A 23711-nucleotide genomic window follows, 5' to 3' on the forward strand; every position below is an offset into this window, starting at 1 on the left:
CCAAAGTTAATTTAAGATTAAATTACATCCTACTTATAGATGTAATATAAATTGATCATTAGTCTGAGTGTGAGTGCGGTTGTTTTTCATTATGTTTGTTGTCTTTGTAGTCCTGTAGTGAACTGGTAGCTTTTGCAAGGTGTAACCGACCTCTCGCACAGTGACAGCAGGGATAGTTATTCCTGGATGGATGGATGGATGGATGGATGGATGGACAGCTAAGAGTCAACTAAAAGTAAATGTTTTCAGACTTTTAGTTGATATATAGCAAATAATATATCTGCTATACGCCAAAAGTGGCATAAGAAAGCAAATTGATTCCAAGCAAGATAACTCTGGGCTTCCAAAACAGAGCATGTCAATTCTGGTGTTCACATTCAATACTGAAATCAAGAATTGTAGTTAATTTCTTATGTTAGTCCAAGCTTGCTTTAGCACTGCATGAAATGTACAGTATGTGCAAGTATTGGTCTCCATAATATGGGTTTGGCAATGAAATGCATTCCTTTGCTTTGCACTCTGATCTAAACTTTACTTGCCCTTGGCCTTTGCAGTTGAGCATGATCTTGACCTGCTATTTATATCTCGCAGCCCATTATCTGCCCTTTGACTTTCACTGCTGAAACAGTAGAGCCGGCTAGCTAAATGTCACATGGCATATGAGAAGCATTTAATGTCCTGAGCCCGTGTCTTTGCTTCTTTTCCCAACACGGTAAGCTCACTTGAGCGTCTGTGTTTGGGCTTCAGGGTTGTAGTTAGATTCTGTAGGGATATTAATGAAATCATTATTTATAAACATTGATTTAGATTTAACAATTTAAAAATGAAAAAATTCTAAAATGATTTGCAGCTCGAGCGTATATTCAGGGTACTGGGACTGCTTTTGTGTTGGGAAAACAACCTCTGCACAGACATGTATGCCCCGCTGTTGTGACGACATGTCTGATGGTAAACTTGCTGGTTATCAAACACGATGTGATGCAACAGGCAAATACTTGTGGCAAGAAGTGAACTATTTCCCAACGCACTCTTTGCAAAATTCACCCTCTAACTGGTTCATAGGTTTACTGGTGATTGCTGTTTGGACAACAAGCTATTTGTGCAGATTTCACTTAGATTACAAGTGATGCTTATTAGACTTTATTAATAAAATAGGTGCGTTCCTATATAAGAATTGTTCTTTTGCACTTAACTGTAATGCTTTGTGTGCACACAAGGGCTTCTAGCTGAGAAATTAATATCCTGTACTGCTAGGACCAAATCTAACACTAGGATCCTCCCCTACAGCTTTCTTGCTTTCTTTTCTTTTTTTTAAGGTGGAGCCAATAACCTATAACTGAAGGTGGATTCAAACTTACACACTATGAGGGTTTACTGCGGATTTTCCCATGACTTTCAACTCCCTGCACCCCTGCAGGTTTAGAGTTTTCTACTTTAGGTCTATCCAATTACAAATGTATCTAATAATGATAATCAGATTAGAGGGGTTCTCCGAATGTTGATGGTAAAACCTTTTTCTGAGTGTAAACGGAAAGCCAACAGAGGCAGATTTAAGTACTTTGTAAGAAACATATACTGTACATGTGTCTATGCTCTTCTCAAGTCAGATTTTGTCTCCACAATAACTCCACAGGGTTTCCTAAAGGCCTTACAGAAAAGCAGTTTTCCTGAAAACCTCAATTGATACATCCATACAAGTTTTGACAAGAAAACAGCTGGAAGGACATGCTCACTGAACAGCATCCATATGTGTTTGCTACTAATGAACACCTGATGAACTGAGCCAGAAGTTCAGCGATGAAGCTTAATCAAAGAAGCCATCAAATAAGCAAATAGAAAGCTGCCTCATGTTAGTTGCCTCCCTCTTACTTTACCACCAGAAACAGAACCATGCATGATGAGAGGTGTCCTTTTATAACAGCACCAACAATTTCCCCCCACTGTTGTACTTAAAGGAGCATGAGGCAGGATTGAGGCAGGACTTATGAAAAAAAACGTTATACGTTTTCTAGTAATAATGTCAGATGAAGCGTTCCAAACCAAAAAGAATGAGCCCTCTAGTGTATCTCTCCGTTGCCTTGAACAGGCTGTGAGCTGCAAAATGTGCTGCAATTCGGGGTCCGAATTTCCCGCGCTGTCCTGCGGATGTGACGTCACATGACGCTGCATGAGCGTTCTCCCCGTTCTCCCGTGCCGGCTTCGCTGTTGGCTGCAGTAACCCCGACGGCCGTCGTGGCGAAGGGTGGGGCTAGAGAGTCTCATTTCTTAAAAGGAGCCTCATGCTCCTTTAATTAGAACATAATGGTTTCAAGTTGGTAAAATAATATATTTAACAGAAGCTGCCACAGAGATCCTGCCCTCCAGTTTTTTATTCAGTTTTTTTTTTGTTTTGGTAAACATTGAGCTTTAAATCCTAGTGTAACTTATGTAGCTTATACTTGCTCACTGGTTTTTTTTTCCATAATTTTCTAGGGATGTAATAATCCATAGATCTACATTGATGCATCATATTAATAATGAGCAATCCAATTGATTGATACAAAATTGATTGATACAAAATAAAAAATATTGATAAAAAAAGCTTTTTATTATAAACCCAGAGGTAAATTTATCCTGTAAAGTGTAGTTTTCACTTTCAGCTCTCCACATTCCAGCAGTCAGTCATCACAATCATACATGATCCTTCACATCCACTCCACAGTTCATTTCAAGTCCTCCCCTCGGGTCATCGTCATAGGCTCCCTCCAGTAACAACAGACTTATATCATACATTTCAACTGTCATAGACATTATTAACAAAAAAATAAGGATCTCATATATCAATATATTGACATATGAATATAAACAATTCTCACATTTATTGTGTGTCCTTGATGTTTTTAATAATGTGTTCCTAACTTCTTAGAGCCACATCAGAGACAAATTCCCACCTCTCTTGCAATGGACAATAAAGTTTTTCTCACTCCGATTATTGTGATTTGATCTGAATGGGAGTGTTCAATCAACATGTATCATTTCATATTGATTGTTAGCTTTTTATTGAATTGAATCAAAGTTTAAAATGGTAGACATTGTAACATCGGCCAAAATGGACTCACGATCCAGTAAATGAAGCTTTTTTGACCACTTTTATTTTTAAACCCCTGCACCCCCTGCTTGAGTCGTCCACTTTAAGCCAACCCAGTTATTAAATGTATATAATAACAACCAGATTTGAGGTTTTATCCTACAAAAAAACAAAAACTTAGTAAATTAAAGGGAAAGTTTCGTAAAAGTCAGTACTTTGTTCTCCTTTTATCAGTAAAAGTCAAAGTTGCTGTCGTCACTGCTGAGTGGGAGGAGCCAAGCTTCCTACTGACTTTATTGACTCAGACCTGAACTTCAACAGCCATCTAAAGTTTATCACTAAATCTGCCTATTACCACCTGAAAAACATTGCTAGAATTAAGGGGTTTCTGTCTAAACAAGACATAGAAAAACTTATTCATGCATTCATTTTCAGTAGGTTGGATTATTGCAATGGCATCTTTACAGGCCATAACAAGAAATCAATCAGGCAGCTGCAGCTGATCCAGAACGCTGCCGCCAGAATCCTTACCAACACCAGGAAACTGCACCACATTACACCGGTCATGAAATCCCCACACTGGCTTCCAGTGAGTCAAAGGATAGAATCTTACTGCTGGTCTACAAAGCACTGAATGGTCTTGGACCAAAATAAATGCTTGATCTGTTCTGTGACCCCTTAGGTCATCCCTTCACTGGCTTCCTGTTCAATATCGCATTGATTTTAAAATGTTATTGCTGACTTTTAAGGCCCTAAATAAACAAGCCCCTAGTTATTTTAAAGAACTTTTAACCCCGTACCTGCCAGGGCCTCCCTCAGATCAGCAAGGCCTTCTGATCATTCCCAGGGCCCGGCTTGTGACCAAAGGTGATCGAGCTTTTGCAGTCCGGGGCCCCAAACTTTGGAACTCTTTACAGTTAGGTCCATAAATATTTGGACACTGACACAATTTTCAGTATTCCAGCTCTGTACAACACCACAATGGATTTGAAATGAAACAATCAAGATGTGCTTCAAGTGCAGACTTTCAGCTTTAATTTGAAGGTATTTACATCCAAATCAGGTGAACGGTGTAGGAATTACAACACATTTTATATGTACCTTCCACTTTTTAAGGGACCAAAAGTAATTGGACAACTAACATAATCATACATCAAATTGTCAATTTTTAATATTTTGTTGCAAATCCTTTGCAGTCGATGACAGCCTGAAGTCTGGAACCCATAGACATCACCAGATGCTGGGTTTCGTCCCTGGTGATGCTCTGCCAGGCCTCTGCTGCAGTTGTCTTCACTTCCTGCTTGTTCTTTGGGCATTTTCCCTTCAGTTTTGCCTTCAGCAAGTGAAATGCATGCTCAATCGGATTCAGGTCAGGTGATTGACTTGGCCATTGCAGAACATTTGACTTCTTTGCCTCTTTGGTTGCTTTCGCAGTATGCTTCGGGTCATTGTCCATCTGCATTGTGAAGCGCCGACCAATGAATTTTGAAGCATTTGGCTGAATATGAGCAGATAATATTGCCCGAAACACTTCAGAATTCATTCTGCTGCTTTTGTCAGCTGCCAGATCATCAATAAATATAAGAGAAGACTTCACCAGAGGAAATACAGAGGAAATACAGATGGGTTACACAAGGTGTAAACCGTTGGTGAGCCTCAAAAACAGGAAAGCCAGATTAAAGTGAACAGTTCCTTCCCTTCTCCATACTCTTCTCTTTCCATCATTGTGGTACAAGTTGATCTTTGTCTCATCTGTCCATAAGATGTTGTTCCAGAACTGCATTGGCTCTTTTAGACGTTTCTTAGCTAACTTTAATCTGGCCTTCCTGTTTTTGAGGCTCACCAATGGTTTACACCTTGTGTAACCCATCTGTATTTCCTCTGTATTTCCTCTGGTGAAGTCTTCTCTTATATTTATTGATGATGTGGCAGCTGACAAAAGCAGCAGAATGAATTCTGAAGTGTTTCGGGCAATATTATCTGCTCATATTCAGCCAAATGCTTCAAAATTCATTGGTCGGCGCTTCACAATGCAGATGGACAATGACCCGAAGCATACTGCGAAAGCAACCAAAGAGGCAAAGAAGTCAAATGTTCTGCAATGGCCAAGTCAATCACCTGACCTGAATCCGATTGAGCATGCATTTCACTTGCTGAAGGCAAAACTGAAGGGAAAATGCCCAAAGAACAAGCAGGAAGTGAAGACAACTGCAGCAGAGGCCTGGCAGAGCATCACCAGGGACGAAACCCAGCGTCTGGTGATGTCTATGGGTTCCAGACTTCAGGCTGTCATCGACTGCAAAGGATTTGCAACAAAATATTAAAAATTGACAATTTGATGTATGATTATGTTAGTTGTCCAATTACTTTTGGTCCCTTAAAAAGTGGAAGGTACATATAAAATGTGTTGTAATTCCTACACCGTTCACCTGATTTGGATGTAAATACCTTCAAATTAAAGCTGAAAGTCTGCACTTGAAGCACATCTTGATTGTTTCATTTCAAATCCATTGTGGTGTTGTACAGAGCTGGAATACTGAAAATTGTGTCAGTGTCCAAATATTTATGGACCTAACTGTACCTGCTGAGATCAGGTCAGCTAAATCCCCCACTGATTTTAAATCTTCACTAAAAACAACTTTTATTGTGGTGTGAATATTGTTATTAATTTTAGACTTTGTTATTGTTGTCTTATGTTCTTATCCACTATGCACTGTATTTTTATCTTGATATATTTTATTGCTCTTTGGGAAGCACTTTGTAACTTTGTTAAGAAAGGTGCTATATAAATAAAGTTTATTATTATTATTATCTGGATCTGGTTTGTTGTGTGTCCCAAGAACAAGAACCAAGCAAGGTGGGGCAGTGTTCAGTTATTCTGCTCCTCACCGGTGGAACAAACTTCCTGTAGACCTGAGGTCTGCTCCAACTGTAGATCCTTTAAATCAGGGTTAAAAACATTACTGTTTACTGAAGCGTACTCTTAAATTAAATACTTACCTGCTGTACTCTACTGCCCTTATTTTTTAACAACTTGTGCTTTTTTTTATCTACTTTATTTTTCAATTTTCAGCCAGTAATAGAAAAGCAACAACAAAAACAGGTATACAACAATACAAAAAAACAAGGGGGGGAGACACTACTGTCTTATATAATAATGTAACTTTGTCCATCTTGCTAAGTACATCTCTGTTTTAAGTCGTAGGCTGTAGGTAATTTGTTCCATTGATCGTATTTCTTCTACAATCTTCAGTCCATCTTCAGCCAATTTTTGTAATGGCTTTCTTAGCCAAAGGAGATAGAATTTTAAAACTGTATATGTCCTCTTTATTTATTACATCCTCTGGTATCAGTTGTAAGTAAATAACTTGGGGATCTTTAGGAATCCCATATCCCAAAACTTTCTCCATGGCTCTTAAGATCCCATCCTAAAATGCTTGTATTTTCTTACATGATCATAAAATAAGATAAGATAAGATAAGATGAATCTTTATTGTCTCCCTTAGGAGAAATTTGTCTTGGACGTGTGTGAGAGTGGTTGACACTCAATTGCCCACACTGTCTCCAGCAATATTGTTTTTTTGGAGTAATAAAAAAACGAATTAAATTTTTCCAACCAAATTCCCTCTATCTTTTGGAGGTGGTTGAGGTGTGTTGGGTCTTATTCATGGAGTGCCAATCCCCCTCTGACAACTCTATCTGTGCGTCTGAAATGCCATACTAAACAGTATATACTCTAAAAGTATACTTAAGTTCGGCACACTTTTGAGTAAATATCAGTAGTATGCATTCATTTGGACGTACTATTCAGAGCAAACACGGCTGTTCCTGCCGTTGGACGCTTTTAATGTTGATGTAAAGCACTTTGAATTACCTTGTGTTTTTGAAAAAAACACAAATTTGAAAAAAGAGAAAGCAAGTAAGGAACAGAGATCTTTAAAAAACCAAGATTCAGGAACGTTGTGTTTCTGTGAAAGGAATCAGTTTATGGAACAATCTGAACAAAGAAAACAAAGAATCCAAATCAAACATTCAAAGGAACAATTAAAGCCAGTGTGTTAAGGAAATATAATGAAATATGTTGGTTACGTTTGATTGATACGGAGCCCCTAAAGGGACACGGATTTTTTTTTTTTTTTTTTATAATGAGTTTTACGTGCGCGCGTAAAACCTTTAAATGAGCACGTAAAGTTGTTTACTTGCAAGCAAAGTGGTAATGTCCTTATAATGGAGTCCCAGGTTAAAATATATCTCAGCTAAATCCTGTAATGTCATTTCCATTCATAAACAGAGCAGGGCACAACTGGTTGGTCTCCTGTTCCAGCAATACTCCCATGTACTTGTTTTTACGCGCTCACGTAGAACAACTTTTAAGCGCTCACTTATAGGTTTTGCGAGAGCGTGTGAAACTTTTTAGTGAGTGCATAAACGTTTTACGTGCTCACTTAAAGGTTTTACGCGTGCGCGTAAAACTCATTATATAAAAAAAATAAAATCCGTGTCCCTTTAGGGGCTCCGTAGATTGACCTACCCATTGTCATGAAAGGTATGAACATTGTTTGTTGTTGTTGAGTGGTATTAACTGAGTTGTGACTTGGGAACTAAGAAGGAATGTGACTGTCTGTGTTGGCCGGCGGCTATTTTATTTTAGTTTTTTGTTTACTTTGTTGTTGTTTTTTAATTTTTTAATTTACGTTCTTTGTGAATTGATTTCTTGGGAAAAAGGGGCAGATTAAATAAGATTATTCTTCTTTCTGCTCCCTTTCATTCACAATTTAGGAACATTTGTGTTTATATTGGATTGTTTGTGGTTTTATTTTTCCAATGAATGAAATAAAGAATAAATAAAGCGTTGAATTGTGCTATTATGTATGTATAAGTAATGTATAAACATATACAGGAAATCAACAATCAGAACCAACACCAAACTGAGATGCACTACAGTGGCAGCGCTGGATCTATGGAATAAATTAGATAGGGATTTGAAATTATGTAGAACCTTAACCTTATTTAAAAAAACATTGAGAAGAAGGATGATTTCTTTATATCAAATTAATGAGTGGTGATGCTTGCTATGTTGAGTTGGGTATTTATATTATAATAAGCTTTGCTTCAGCCTACACCTTTTTCGGTCTAGATGTTATTTGTATATTGGAAACTTTTTTTGTAATGTTTTCTTTGAACAGTGTATTCGTACGGAGCCCCTCTGGTGACATTTGAAAAAAATAAAATAATGCGTGGCCACGCATTAATAACTCGTGGCCACGAGATAATCAATGCGTGGCCACGAGTTATTAATGCGTGGTCACGCATTATTTTATTTTTTTCAAATGTCACATGTTATTACTACACTCGCCATGACAATACTCTTGCTCTTTAATATAAATAGACTATAATTACCGTTATTAATGATGAATAACCATCCCACCAAGGAAGTTGCATCCACGAAGTCCAGACAGTAGGTTATAATGCCATCCACGAGTAAAATAATGCGTGGGCACGAGATACATAATGCGTGGCCACGCATTGATTATCTCGTGGCCACGCATTGATTATCTCGTCGCCACGCATTGATTATCTCGTGGCCACGAGATATTAACTCGTGTCCATGAGTATTTAATGTACGAGTATTAGGGCCAAACTAAGACAAAAAAAAAATGGAAATTACGTGAATAAAGTCGTAAAATTACGAGAATAAAGTCGTAAAATTACGAGAATAAAGTCATAGCCTAATGTTACGAGAATAAAGTCGTAATATTACGAGAATAAAGTCGTAATATTACGACTTTATTCTCGCAACAATATGACTTTATTCTTGTAATTTTACGACTTTATTCTTGTAATATTACAACTTTATTCTCGCAACATTAGGTTTTGACTTTATTCTCGTAATATTACGACTTTATTATCGCAACAATATGACTTTATTCTTGTAATTTTACAACTTTATTCTCATAATATTACGACTTTATTCTCGCAACATTAGGCCATGACTTTATTCTCGTAATATTACGACTTTATTCTCGTAATATTACGACTTTATTCTCATAATATAACAACTTTATTCTCTCAACATTAGGTTTTGACTTTATTCTCGTAATTTTACGACTTTATTCTCGTAATTTCCAATTTTTTTTTTGTCTTAGTTTGGCCCTAATACTCCGTCGTATTAATGCGTGGCCACGCATTATTACATTTTTTTCAAATGTCACCACAGGGGCTCCGTATTTATTCTTCCAACGAATGAAATAAAGAATAAATAAAGCGTAGAATTGTGCTATATTAATAAACTCGCCTACTGGCCCTTTAAGCGGAGGGGGCGTGTCCCCGAGGGGAGGGGGGCGTGTCCCGCGGGTACGCGCACGCCGCTCAGCTGGCTGCAGTCGCCTGTCTGTCTGTCGGACGACACTGCGGACCACAGCGGGCTGACCTAAAGGTGCTCATCTGCAAGACCCGGGGACTGGAGGCTGCAAACATGGTGAAAATTACCGTAGTGAAGACGAAAGCCTACTCGGACCAGAAGCCCGGGACGAGCGGCCTGAGGAAGAGGGTGACGGTGTTCCAGCAGAACCAGCACTATGCGGAAAACTTCATCCAGAGCATCATCTCGGTGATCGAGCCCGCGGAGCGCCAGGCGGCCACGCTGGTGGTGGGAGGAGACGGACGCTTCTTCATGAAGGAGGCCATCCAGCTGATCGTGCAGATCGCTGCTGCCAACGGGGTCAGTGGCAGAGGACATGTCGGATGTAGTTTCTAGATAAAAAGCTGCCTGCTTTCAATGGCAGTGCAAGCTTGCAAGGTTAAACCGAGCTATAGGGCAAGTTCATCAACTTTAAGCCTGATTTATGGTTCCGCGTTAAATCGACGCAGAGCCTACGCCGTAGGCTCTGCGTCGATTTAACGCGGAACCATAAATCAGCCTCAATATTTACTCTTTTTTGCACTCGTGGCTGCTTAATGGACTCATGCACCAGAGAGGGTTGAGTAATATAGTCAACCTATCTAGTCAGGAAGTCAGGAAAACCATTGCTAATGTGTTGAGAATACTGACAATAATCAAATTATGCCAATTAAAAATAAAATCAAGAATAAAATGCATGCATTGAGGTGCAAATGCCATTAAACTAACAATCTAGTCATTGGTTTCCTTGCAAAGCTCTCCAACAAAAGAGAATCATAACATAACATGATCATAACATCCCAATTAAAAATAAAATCAAGAATAAAATGCATGCATTGAGGTGCAAATGCCATTAAACTTACAATCTAGTCATTGGTTTCCTTGCAAAGCTCTCCAACAAAAGATAATCATAACATAACATGATCATAACATCCCAATTAAAAATAAAATCAAGAATAAAATGCATGCATTGAGGTGCAAATGCCATTAAACTAACAATCTAGCCATTGGTTTTCTTGCAAAGCTCTCCAACAAAAGAGAATCATAACATAACATAATCATAACATTCCTGTCTTCACGTGGTTTGTTTTTAGCCTGCATGTGGAAAACTACTTGATGATTCCTGTCGGGTTTAAAGCATTAAAGCGACCACAGCCAGCCGTCATTGATACCCGTCTGCTTTTGGATAAAGTGCATGAAGGCCACTTGAATATGAGCCGGTTACCTTTGACATTTACACATTGACACGACGACGCCTCGGCCTAGAGGACTGAAACGCTTCTTTTATTTACTTGGTTCTCTCGGTCCTACGTTTTAACTTGCAGAGATAAGAGGAAAACTGGGTTTAAATAGTATTAAAAGGGTGTCTTGTGGCTTAAAATTGTTTCATAATAATGTGGGGCAAGAATCCGCTGCAAGCAGGGGGCGTGACGTGCAGCCTGTCACGTCCACCTCCGTGTGTCTGGAGCAGTTTCATAGGAACTGCAGAGAAGAATGTACAAATAAATGAGTGGCAAAGGCTTATTCAACTTTTTTTTTTAATTAATTAAGCATCTTTGCACAGTTGCAGTAAAAATATTGGTCATTGCAGGCATAAACCCCTCGCTGCTGTGCAGGACACACTGGCTGCTGTCCGCTGTGCTGTCGAAAAGGGCACCACGACTGTCGACGCGGGGACGCGCATTTCGAGGCTGCGTTTTCCTTTACGGCAGGGGGGCACTTTTCGACACAACACCAGACTTAACATTTTTAGAATTTTCTTGAAATAAGACTTTTTTTTTTTCTTTTTACTTTCCTAGAATTGCACAAAGAGCACAAAGGAAAATGTTTTGCATGTAACTTTCACTCCATAATTCTGAATAGATCATGTTTGATCACATCTGGCATGAAACTTCTGCACCAACCTCAATCAAAAAAGAAGAAGAAATAAGTAGTATTCATATTCAATTCAATCAATCAATTTCATATTTATTTCGAGCAATAAACATAAGTGACCTGCGTGCAACATAAAATTAAACAAATACCTTTTATCAGGTTTATCAGGTGCAGGTTCATAATACAAATTAATTCGTCAACACTCGAAAGGGAGTGGGAAGAAGAAAATTTATTTAATCCCACCCCTGTTTCTCATTAACAACTTGACAGATTTTTTTTTTAAGGCTTCCTCCTGTCTCAACATTTGAACCAAAAAAATAAAAAAAAACACCTACTGTATATCAAATTATAATAAAAAAATGGTCTACGGTTCACCTCACCTAAATTCACACACATTGTGGCTGCGAAATGCAGATGCATTTCATGGCCACAATGCGTGCAAATCCAGGAACAATGTATATAGTCATATTTTATATATATATATATATATATATATATATATATATATATATATATATATATAGTTAACTGTTAACTTATATTTATAATAAACCGTTAACTTATATTTATAATAAATACCAGCAATGGTAAGAGTAACAATACCAGAAGGTAATGGACATAATGGACATGGACATATAGTACATACATATAGTACATGTATATTGATATATTGACATATTGATACAAAATATATTTTTATAGACAAAATTGGGGGGTTTTCTTGATTTCAATACATAATAAACACTTTAAATTTAAAAAAAGGACTTATACTTTGTATAATTTCAGGCTTGAAAGGGTTAACCCAGGCAAAAAGAGTGAAAAAGAAGAAAATGAAACAACTTTAAACTACAGTATTTATTTGTGATTTATTTGAGCTTTTCAGCAATAATAGAAACACATTTTAAAGGGGACCTATTATGGCATCTAATACCTACTTTAAACAGGCCTTGAATGTCTTAAAAACCACCTTTTGATTGTTTTTGCTAAATAAATTAGAAATTCAGCCTCTGAGCCATGTCTTTATCTTCCCATTCTCTAACCTCATTATCTATGTGGGATCCTGAGTGGGTGGGGAGGCTATCGGTGTGTCCAAAATGCCATACTAAACAGTATATACTAAAAAGTATACTTAAGTTCGGCACACTTTTGAGTAAATATCAATATGCATTAATTTGGATGTACTATTCAGAGCGCACATGTCACTTCCTGCCGTTGGGAGGAAGTGACGTGTCACAGTCAGCAGTAGCAGCACCGCTCCACTATTTCCAGTTTATCCTGGCCGAAACAAGATGACAATATATAATATTATTATATAAGAATATTATAATATTAATATTATATAAGAATATTATTATAGTTGATATTATACTTATGACATATATACGTATCACTTAGCAACCAAACACCGCTGCATTGCATTGTGGGAAGTTTCTGCTTAGCTAGTGTCCATCAATCCACACTAATACATTTCTCCAGAATGAGTATGGATAGCGCATACTATTGAGTACGTACTAATGTTTTGGACGCACTAGAAAAATCTCACATACTGTTTTTGCATACTCAATAGGGTGGAAGTATGCAATATCGGACGCAGCCTATGATAACGAGACACTGTGCTGATTGACCGCCTGAATGACGCGATACACCGCTACGAAAAAATGTCGGAAGCTCCGGCCGGCGAAGTTAGTTGTGGGCGTGGTTTCACGCATCGGAGGCCAACCTATGTAAATTGCATTTTGGTTACGTAACGACGGGAGCAGAATCTGAACGGCTCGTAGAAGCCACATCACACTGGATGGCTCATCCGGGCGGCTGTACAGACACTGCAGAATTTGGTTGCTTTCCTCCTTCTCTGAGTTGGCAGGCTGAGGGGAGATCACTTTATATATGTTAAAGCAAGAGAAAACGTGTTTTTCATAATAGGTTCCCTTTAATATGTGGCCTTTTCTTCATCAAGAAACTTGATATACTGATACCGCAAAGCACAATCTCTCCATGTAGGATTTGTCAGTGATATAAGTGAATCCAACTTGCTTAAATATGTCAGATTTTTCTGCAATTATTGACCCATGTTAAGAAATAAATCACGAGGAACTCAGTTCATTGACAAAAGTTTCAGAGAGTGACTCTGCTGTTTACTTGAATTAAATTGTGGTATGATTTTTAAAACCGAAAGAGGGGAAGGTACATAATGCTAGTTTTGCACATTTTCCTACAACAACAGGGTAGAGGTTTATGTAAAAGGAAAAGCCTGTGGAGTTTTTTCGGCATGAAAGTGGATTTATATAAATACACATGTATGGTTACATAAACAATAAATTGATAATGACAATGTCATAAATTAACATTTTGTCACGTTGTTTTAGCTGTAATAATCTAAACATGGATCTTTGAGTTAGGACATTAATTGAGAACAATCAACACATTGATTAACCTTTTGTAGTACTTCTTTCTTTATTCTTAGGTCAGAGAGTTTGCAGTGCATCTTTTATTTCCTAATGCAGGTGTGTCCTGATAAGTGCATGTGCAATAATGTTTATTATTCTTTTCGCCCTGCAGATTAATCACCTTGTAATTGGTCAGAATGGCATCATGTCCACCCCAGCCGTCTCCTGTGTGATCCGCAAGTTAAAGGCAGTCGGTGGTATCATTCTCACAGCCAGTCACAATCCAGGTGGTCCCAGTGGAGATTTCGGCATCAAATACAACATTTCAAGTGGAGGTAAGAGGAGTTTACACATCTAAGAGTCTGATTATTTCACTTAAAGCGATGATGAGAACAGTGCATGGGATCCATATACAAAAAAAATCTGTTTTTTGGTGTTCATCCGTGTTTGAGAGATCGTATCTGTCGGTGCATCAATACTTACAGCTACTCTACCTTATTCCCAGGTCCTGCTCCCGAGGGCATAACAAACAAAATATATGATATTAGTAAAGGCCTGCATGAGTATCACATCTGTCCAGACCTAAAAGTGGATCTGGCCAAGATTGGCAAGCAGACCTTTGAAGTGGACACTTTCAAGCAGTTCGTAGGTATGGCAGTATCCTTCCTTCTTTAGTAAGGAACACAATTGTTCTTGTTTGTTTGTTTTATAAGCAATAAAGTTCATCGTGACATCAGGATACTTAATGTAATGTGTCTTTTTTTCATTTCTTCTTCTCAGTGGAGATTGTCGATTCAGTTGAAGCCTATGCTGAGATGCTTCGGGGCATCTTTGACTTTCATGCACTCAAGGAGCTTCTCTCTGGAGCCCACCACATTAAAGTGCGACTGGATGCTATGCATGGAGGTAGGCCTGTGTTGAAAAAATCAATTTCCCAATTCTAAATCGATTCTCATATTAATTCCTAAAAATCGATTCATATGTCTAAAGATCGATTAAATTTTTTTTTTTTTTTTTTTTTTTAATTTAATTTAATTTATTTATTTATTTATTTATTTATTTATTTATTTATTTATTTATTTATTATTTATCTATTTATTTATTTTTTCATCATTACATTACAACTTTTGGTTATTTTCTTGTTTATCCCCAAAAAATGAATGTTTTGATGGACACGAGAATAACTGGTGCCATGTTTTTGCCTTTAAATATGTTTAAAGGTATGAAAACATTAAAGTGTTAGGTTATAATTGCATAAATTGTCTATATTTCATTACTTTATATACTGTCTTGGGGTTACATTTGCAAAAAATGCTAAAAACCAAATGCTCAAAAATTAAAAACCAAAATAGACCGAAAATGGACCAAATAAAAACGGAATGTGGGAAAAAATAAACCGATTTCATCCGTCTCTGTTTCCTCCCTGGATCTGTTTGGTAATTCTGACCCACATGATGTTTCTGAAAGCAGTTCTATCAGCATTCTGGGAGCTGATTGGTCCTTACAGCATCATTAGCTGCCAATACTTGCTGTTTAATCTCAATATAATACTAGTACCGTAGTAATATTTTGCATAACTACAGTCATATAATTCATGCAACAGCTCAAAAAACAGTTTTAATAACACTAACCCAAATCAATATCGGAATCGAATCGAATTGGATCGAATCAAATCTTGATAATCGATTCTCAATCTTAAGAATCGGAATCGAATCGATTCTTGACATTTGAATCGATCCCCAGCCCTACATGGAGGTATGGAGTGGAGTAGTTCCTCCTTTGAGCTTCTCTAACACCATCCAATGATCCTTTTGTAATGACACTCTTTCTCCCTCTAGTGGTTGGTCCTTACGTCAAGAAGATCGTGTGTGAGGAGCTGGGTTCTCCTGCCGACTCAGCAGTCAATTGTGTCCCCAAGGAAGACTTTGGTGGCCACCACCCTGACCCCAACTTGACCTACGCTTCCGACCTGGTCAATGCCATGAAAGGAGGAGATTATGACTTTGGAGCCGCCTTTGATGGTGATGGCGTAAGTGGAATGGAAACTATTTTTACAGCTTTTAAATATCCTCTAAAGAGGGCAGATCATTACTAGGCCTGTGTTGAAAAAATCGATTTTCCGATTCTAAATCGATTCTCATATTAATTCCTAAAAATCGATTCTTATGTCTAAAGATCGCCAGGTGAACTTTAATCCCAGTAGTCGGACACACAGTTTGTCATGACACTTCTGAAAAATGCCAGGTGCTTCATGGCAATATGTGTGCGTGGTGACAGAATAAATTAGATGATTTCTTTACTGCATGAACTGTTGCAATTTCTTTCTTTTTTGCACTTTAAATGGATATTGAAAGGCCTGTTTGAGTTATTTATTTCTTAGTTATTTCACAATAATTATTGTGAAATTATTATTTCACTAGTTATTTTACAGTCATATAATTCAGGCAACAGCTCAAAAAACATTTTAAATAACACTAAGCCAAATCAATATTGAATCGGATCGAATCGAATCATGATAATCGATTCTGAATATTAATAATCGGAATCGAATCGATTCTTGACATTTGAATCGATACCCAGCCCTAATCATTACATTAGTACATTAGCATTTATAGTATATTCAGTAACATTTTCATAAATAACCAGAGTTGAATTGTCTGAGTGCTGAGGGTTATTAAACAGATGGTCACCACATCACAAGTCTAATTCTTATCGTGTTACAAGTACTGATTGTGATTGGTACTAACCTCTCTGTGTTACTTATCTCCATCTTCAGGATCGCAACATGGTGTTGGGTAAACACGGTTTCTTTGTGAACCCCTCAGATTCTGTGGCTGTCATCGCAGCCAACATTACTAGCATCCCATACTTTAAGAAGACTGGTGTCAAAGGCCTGGCCCGCAGTATGCCCACCAGTGGAGCTTTAGACAAGTAAGTACAATCATAACAGCAATTTTCTTTAGTTTTTTTCATTTTTGTTTCTGTTACTTGGCAGGGGTGAGTATTGCACGGGACTTCATGATACAATACACATCGCGATACTACGATACTTGAGTCACGACATGATATTGTGATATCCAAATTTTGCGATATATTGAGATGTTATACATAGTTCAGTAAAAACTGTAAAAGGCATTATATATTTTAAAATCCGAGTGACACGTACATCAGATTATAGTAACAATTCATGGGACAAACTGAGTCAAAACAATGTAATTCAAATTATCCATGTGTTATTATTGTAACTATACAAGCTAAAGTTACAACATATTTGCATATGTTTTTCATATTATTTGCATAATATGAAATTAATATTAACAATAAGCCCATGTATACAATAAAGTCGTACTGGATTTACAACCTGTCTGATATTCAAATTTTGAATATCGATATCCAATCGGCCGGCAAAGTATTGCGATATATTGCCATATCGATATTTTTGGCAGATTTAAAAAGCACTGAACTTTAACCAGATCCATACGTGTTTTTGCTCACAGTGTGTGGTTATAATTGTGTGTGTTCTAGTGTGGCTAAAGCCCTGAAGATGAACCTGTACGAGACTCCAACTGGCTGGAAGTTCTTTGGGAATCTGATGGACGCTGGTAAACTTTCCCTGTGCGGAGAGGAGAGCTTCGGCACTGGTGAGAGCAGATCCTGCACTTAGCTTTCCCTCACCAGAGTACAAGCTGCACAATATCTGTTGCTCATTCACTCTTATCTCTGTCTATGTTACTAAACCAGGCTCAGATCATATCCGTGAGAAGGATGGCTTGTGGGCTGTGCTGGCCTGGTTATCAATCTTAGCCGCCAGGAAACAGAGCGTGGAGGAGATCATGAAGGAACACTGGCAGAAATTTGGCAGGAACTTCTTCACCAGGTCAGGAATTATGTTGTTTTTTTTGTTAGTTTTTTCTTATAGCTGCAAACGCCTTGAGAAAGCCTTGAATAGAAAATAAAAGGTTGGCTACTCAACAGAGGTGTCAAGTAACAAAGTACAAATACTCTGTTACCTTACTTAAGTAGACATTTTGGTTATCTATACTTCACTGGAGTAATTATTTTTCAGACGACTTTTTACTTTTATTCCTTACATTTTCACGCAATTATCTGTACTTTTTACTCCTTACATTTTAAAAACAGCCTCTTTAGGCTATTTCATTTCGGCCTTTAAAAAAAAACTATCCAGTTAAATTGCTCCATCCGGATAGAGTGAATTTGGTTGTGGTTGTTTCAGATGTTCTTGTCCAGTTTTGTTCTTACATCCGTTCCCTCAGATTCCTGCAACTAAACTTGGATGTACATTCTAATAAAGGTTAGGATAAATGATAACTTGCCTCTGAAGTTTGACTTTTTGCACCATTACAATACTTATAGGCAACTAGTCATCATATCTCCTGCTCTCTGAAACACATGTTAATGCTCAATAGTACACATATATGGTTCTTTAATATATTTGCATTATACTAAGATGCATTCATTTTCAATGGCTTTTGTCCTTAATGGCTTTTTTCCCCCTTACATTACTTTTACTTTTATACTTTAAGTAGTTTTGAAACCAGTACTTTTATACTTTTACTTGAGTAAAAAACTTGAGTTGATACTTCCACTTCTACAGGAGTATTTTTAAACTCTAGTATCTATACTTCTACCTGAGTAATGAATGTGAATACTTTTGACACCTCTGCTTCTCAACTTGTGTTTTGGCGCCATCAAGTGGCAGGTAAGAGAAGTTCAGCTAGTGAGCAGATACAGTTAGGATCATCTTACTGTTTTTTTGAGGAATCTCTTTACTTCTGTCTTTTCAACTGTAAATTTGAATCAGTGATCATTAGAGTACAAATTACCAACCGTCTGGTGCCACGTAGAGCTAGATTTTGTACTTGTATCAAACCTAGTCCCTTTCAACATCCAGGTACGACTACGAGGAGGTCGAGTCAGATCCTGCTAATAAGATGATCAAGGCTTTGGAGACTCAGATGTTTGACGCACACTTTAAGGGAAAGAAGTTCTCATCCGGTGATAAGAGTTACGAGGTGGCTGTTGCTGACAACTTCGCTTACACAGACCCTGTGGATAGCAGTGTGTCCAAAAACCAGGTGAGAGCCTGCAAGACAAACATATTTCTTCACTATTATCAGCACTCGAGTTGAGGGGGGATGAGGGGGGATGGCATCCCCCCTGAAATAAAAACGGTCCAAATCATCCCCCCTGTAAAACTGTCATCCCCCCTTTCCATCCCTTATGTCATTTCATCAATGAATGTGGTTTTACTGCTATTTCAACATTTAGAGTCATCACCAGAAAAATAACACCAGAAAAATAACTTATTTGACAATTTTCACCTGTTTCAAGTAAATTTTCACTTGAAATAAGTAGAAAAATCTGCCAGTGGGATAAGATTTATCTTCTCATTACAAGCAAAAAAATCTTGTTCCACTGGCAGATTTTTCTACTTATTTCAAGTGAAAATCTACTTGAAACAGGTGAAAAATGTTGTTTTTTCCAGTAATTATTCTTGTTTTAAGTGTAATACTAACTAAAGTGAGACATTTTAACTAGAAATAGGACAAATATTCTTATTTTGAGTTTTTGCAGTGATCCATTTTACTTATCCTGTGAAGGACAGAGTCATATTGATAAGTTCAGAAAACTGTTTAATTGTTGTGTTTTGATGTATTTGATGTAAGCCCAGTGGATATTTAAAGCTTACAGAAGGCTGCATTTAACTGCTGCTATGTCATTCCTGCAGTATTTCTGCAGGTGTTTTGGTCAGTGCTATTATTTGTAATATATCATATTATTTATAATCAGCACAAATTATTTGTCCCCATATGATAAAATCCACCATCCCCCCTGATTTTTTTTTTACAACTCGAGTACTGACTATTATTAACTGCAGTCTGCTACTTGGACCATACCGAATCATGTCACCTCATTAATTTCACCTCTTTTTCTCTCTTAGGGCCTTCGGATCGTCTTTTCCGATGGCTCTAGGATCATTTTCCGTCTCAGCGGCACAGGCAGTGCGGGAGCCACCATCAGGCTCTACATTGACAGCTATGAGAAAGATCACGCAAAGATTTACCAGGATCCACAGGTCAGGACGGTCACAAGTAATCCAATTTTGCAGTGAGGATCAGTTCTCGTAATTAAGATGAGGACCAGTATTAATGTTTTCTCTTCTCTTTAAGTATCTTTGGATGTGATTTTGTGAGACTGTGAAAGATGATCATCAGTCCAGGTTTCAGGAGAGAACAGATTCCCAAAATAGTGGTCTTAAATGTGCAGGACCATCTGCTTACGCGAGGCGGAGCTCTCTGGGGAAAGAAAAAAGGTTCAGAAAAGTTTATTCAACGCGGGAGATGATGATAGTGTTGGAGGTGCTTGGCCAAGTTGTGAGTTATGACGGCTTATCAGGGCACGTGTGAAGAACGTGAAAGGGAGCACAGGGGAAACATAAAGAGCATGTGTTCCGAGCTGACACTTCATAAAGTGGTTTGGACTGCTGTGGACAGGAAGATGATGTAGCACAAGGAAGAAAAAAAGCAAATAAAAGTTATATCCAAGGCTTTTATCAGCCCAAGTGATTCAGAACGGTGAATGAAGCGATGAACAGAAACATGTTGATTCAGAATCATAACAGCCCTTCGGGGAGTTTTTCAGTTGGCTGACGTTGGGCATTCTTGATTTACACGTCCAGATTTGGACAAGAAAAGAAAATCACTCCTCTAACTAACAAAAAAAAAGGGCTATCAGTGTTGTAGTATGTCCTTTCTATGCTCAATCAATCTTTGCTCTGCAAAATATTCTCATTGTAATCTATACATGCGTGTAATGTAGTATGTCAAGTCCAAAGTTATTCCTGGATCAAGTACAAGCTATATTTAGATTTTAGATTTAGATTTATTTATTCAGCACAGTATAAAAAAACAGAACAAGTAACGTAAAAGAGAGTGGTAATGTGCTAGGCTGAGGCAAAAGCCCAAGGGGCTTATACGAGGCCTCTACCTATGTAAAATACAGCAAAAGATTGTACAAATATTTAAAATATGCAGAATACATGAATGCAGTCTAAAAACAAAAACAAAGCAAATAAACAGCAGCATGAATAGAATACATGGTATCTACAGGATTGAAGAAAAAATAACAAATCTAGAAATATAATTAGGTAATCTGATCAATTTAATTTGTCCTGATCTTATGTTTAAAATTATTGAATGACTGGGCCCCCCTGTATCTGATGGAGAACTGACACAAACCAGTACGGAACTTCGGGAGATTTAAATGATTAGCCTGTCTTGTATTAAAATGGTGCATATCACTGTTGAACTGAAAAAAATCTTTACATGGCAAAGAAAATGAAACTGGCATATACAGGACTGTCTCAGAAAATTAGAATATTGTGATTTTCTGTAATGCAAACACAAAAACAAAAATGTCCTACATTCTGGATTCATTACAAATCAACTGAAATATTGCAAGCCTTTTATTATTTTAATATTGCTGATCATGACTTACAGCTTAAGAAAACTCAAATATCCTATCTCAAAAAATTAGAATATTCTGGGAATCTTAATCTTAAACTGTAAGCCATAATCAGCCATATTAAAATAATAAAAGGCTTGCAATATTTAAGTTCGATTTGTAATGAATCCAGAATGTATGACATTTTTGTTTTTTTAATTGCATTACCGAAAATAAAGAACTTTATCACAATATTCGAATTTTCTGAGACAATCCTGTATATAAAATCCAACTAAAAGTGAGACAAATATTTTATCAACGGTGTTTTAAAATGATCAACCATCTGGGTTTCTCCTATGTGGTTCAGAAGCTCCTTAACTTATCAAAATTAAATAATTTGATAAGCACATTAGTTCTTTTGTTGAAAGAGTCATTCATGCTTTATAACTGCTAGACTGGATGGTTTTTCATATTATATGTGTTGGTTTGGATCAGTTGTCTCTTCGTCGTCTTTGGTTGGCAGGAAAATGCTGCCCAGCTGTTAACTGGGAGAAGAAAAACCAAACACATCACACCAGTGTTGGCATCACTCCACGAGCTTCCCGTCCGCTTTAGGATAGACTTGAGCGATTTGTAAGGTTTTAAATGGATTGGTGTTTTTTTTTTTTAGCTTATTCACACTCCAGTTGGGGAAATGTTGCTTGGTGTTCCCAGATCCAGGTGCTTGTTTTAGTAGGAGGACCCATTCTTTGGAACAGTTTACCATAACAAACTAGTACTGTGAACGTTATGATTGTGCTCTGTAAGTAAATCTGACCTTGACTTTGACCTACCTGAACAGGAAGTCTGATCATCTTGGTTCTTGGTGTGATTTCCTTGTCCAGGTGATGCTGGCTCCTCTGGTAGACATCGCCCTGAAGATCTCTCAGCTCCGGGAGACGACCGGCCGCACCGCCCCGACTGTGATCACATGAGCCCTCTGCCACGCCGCCTCCACTCACGATCAGCAACAGGATACCTCCACTCTCTCGGGTTTTGAGCTGCCCCAAAATGCTGTTTTGGCTTCAGTTATTGACCATCCTAAAAATAGAGTTGGATTTAAAAGGGGAAATTTACAGTCTAGATTTAATGCCAGAAAATGCACGAGGAGTCCCTGATGTTGTTGAAAAATCTGCAGCTTTTGTGTTGCCTCATGTTCTTCAGGGGCCTGATAAATGATGTAACTTGTAGCTGATAAGTGATGTCGACAGCTTTCAATGACCTACCTGACATAAAGGCACTGCTACGTATAGGTTTATTTATCAAAAGAGGTTAGAAAAACCTATTTTTTCACCTCAGTAGCTCATGCTGTCACTTGTGAAAAGGAAAAACAGTTTTAGATTCCACAAGAGACAAGTTGAGTGTAGGTTACCTCCTGCAGTTTCTGGAAATCTCCTTATGTTACTCCCCGACTCTGTTGCAGATCCATATGATGTAACACAAGAACTGCCAAACTGGATCTAAATCATCATTTTGAGGCAACTTCACCTAAAACTTAACTTCACCCTGTCATGACCTGGTGCCTTTCCTTTTTTTTGTGTTCTTCCAAACCTGTCAGCCTGAACCCCAGCGAGTCCTGAGAACCAACACAGCCACCGTGAATAAAAGAGCCTTACATTAAAGCACCGTGTTCAAGTTTTATGCTGTTTCGTTTATCATTTGTTGGTTTGTTTTTCATTTGTTTATTGAGCTGATTTCTCCGATGCCTAAAATGCTTAAAAGAAGAAAAAAAATGAATTCCTCTCAAAAAGCATTGAGAAAGCAGAGAAGTATAAGCTGATTATCACTTTCTACTTCCCGAGTCTTTCTGTGCAGTGAGATATAACTACTGTAATTTTTTATTATCTATTTAAGTTTCTGAAAGTACCGTAAGGAGCAAATGAGCAATGAGTATAATTGACACTTCAGGCATTGAATTAGTGCAACAGTTTGCTCACAGAATCAAGATATTTCAAGGTAAATCAGACTTGGTTTAGTTCATTTGTAGTGGGGTGAGAATTAAACGCTTAAATGCAAAGAATAGGGGAGGGTCCTAATTTTTTTAATATAAAATGTAAATTGATGTCAGTCACTGAAGGCCCATTATACACATAGGGCCTGATTTACTAAAGGTTTGCGTGTGTAAAAACGTGTGCAAACTTGACATCGCCCGCAAACCAATGTGCAAGCTGATCTACTAACAGCGTGCAAAGACGACTGGGCCTCTCAAATGAGCAAAATAGCACACGCTGTTTATTTAGTACTTTTGCCCTGATGAATAATCAATATGGGGCGTACCCGCCAGAAAGCGCTAAATACTGGGAGGGGAAGATGCAAATAGGTTCATTTACCACACGCAATGAGATTTACCAAGCCTGAAAGTTATTGCGTGGATTGTGATTGCGTCTGTATTTAATACGTTCGAAAGGAAGGTGCTAATCTGCCCAGCATTACGCACCGATGGCTGCTGTTATTGTGGCAAGGAGGCGACATCGCCAAA

At 37.8% G+C, this 23711-nt stretch overlaps 1 protein-coding gene across 1 annotated transcript; it reads left to right on the forward strand.

The window, feature by feature from the left end:
• Nucleotides 1-9447: 9447 nt before the first annotated feature.
• Nucleotides 9448-22854, forward strand: pgm1 (phosphoglucomutase 1). Its single transcript, XM_061738717.1, has 11 exons — nt 9448-9788; nt 13902-14064; nt 14235-14378; nt 14510-14635; nt 15568-15758; nt 16506-16660; nt 17255-17370; nt 17471-17606; nt 18642-18825; nt 19692-19826; nt 22078-22854. The coding sequence occupies exons 1-11, from the start codon at nt 9543-9545 to the stop codon at nt 22165-22167; spliced, it is 1686 nt and encodes a 561-aa protein (XP_061594701.1). The 5' UTR covers nt 9448-9542; the 3' UTR covers nt 22168-22854.
• Nucleotides 22855-23711: the final 857 nt, after the last annotated feature.

This window comes from Cololabis saira, chromosome 13 (assembly GCF_033807715.1).
Source record: "Cololabis saira isolate AMF1-May2022 chromosome 13, fColSai1.1, whole genome shotgun sequence".
In the NCBI taxonomy this organism is placed as follows: Eukaryota; Metazoa; Chordata; class Actinopteri; order Beloniformes; family Belonidae; genus Cololabis; species Cololabis saira.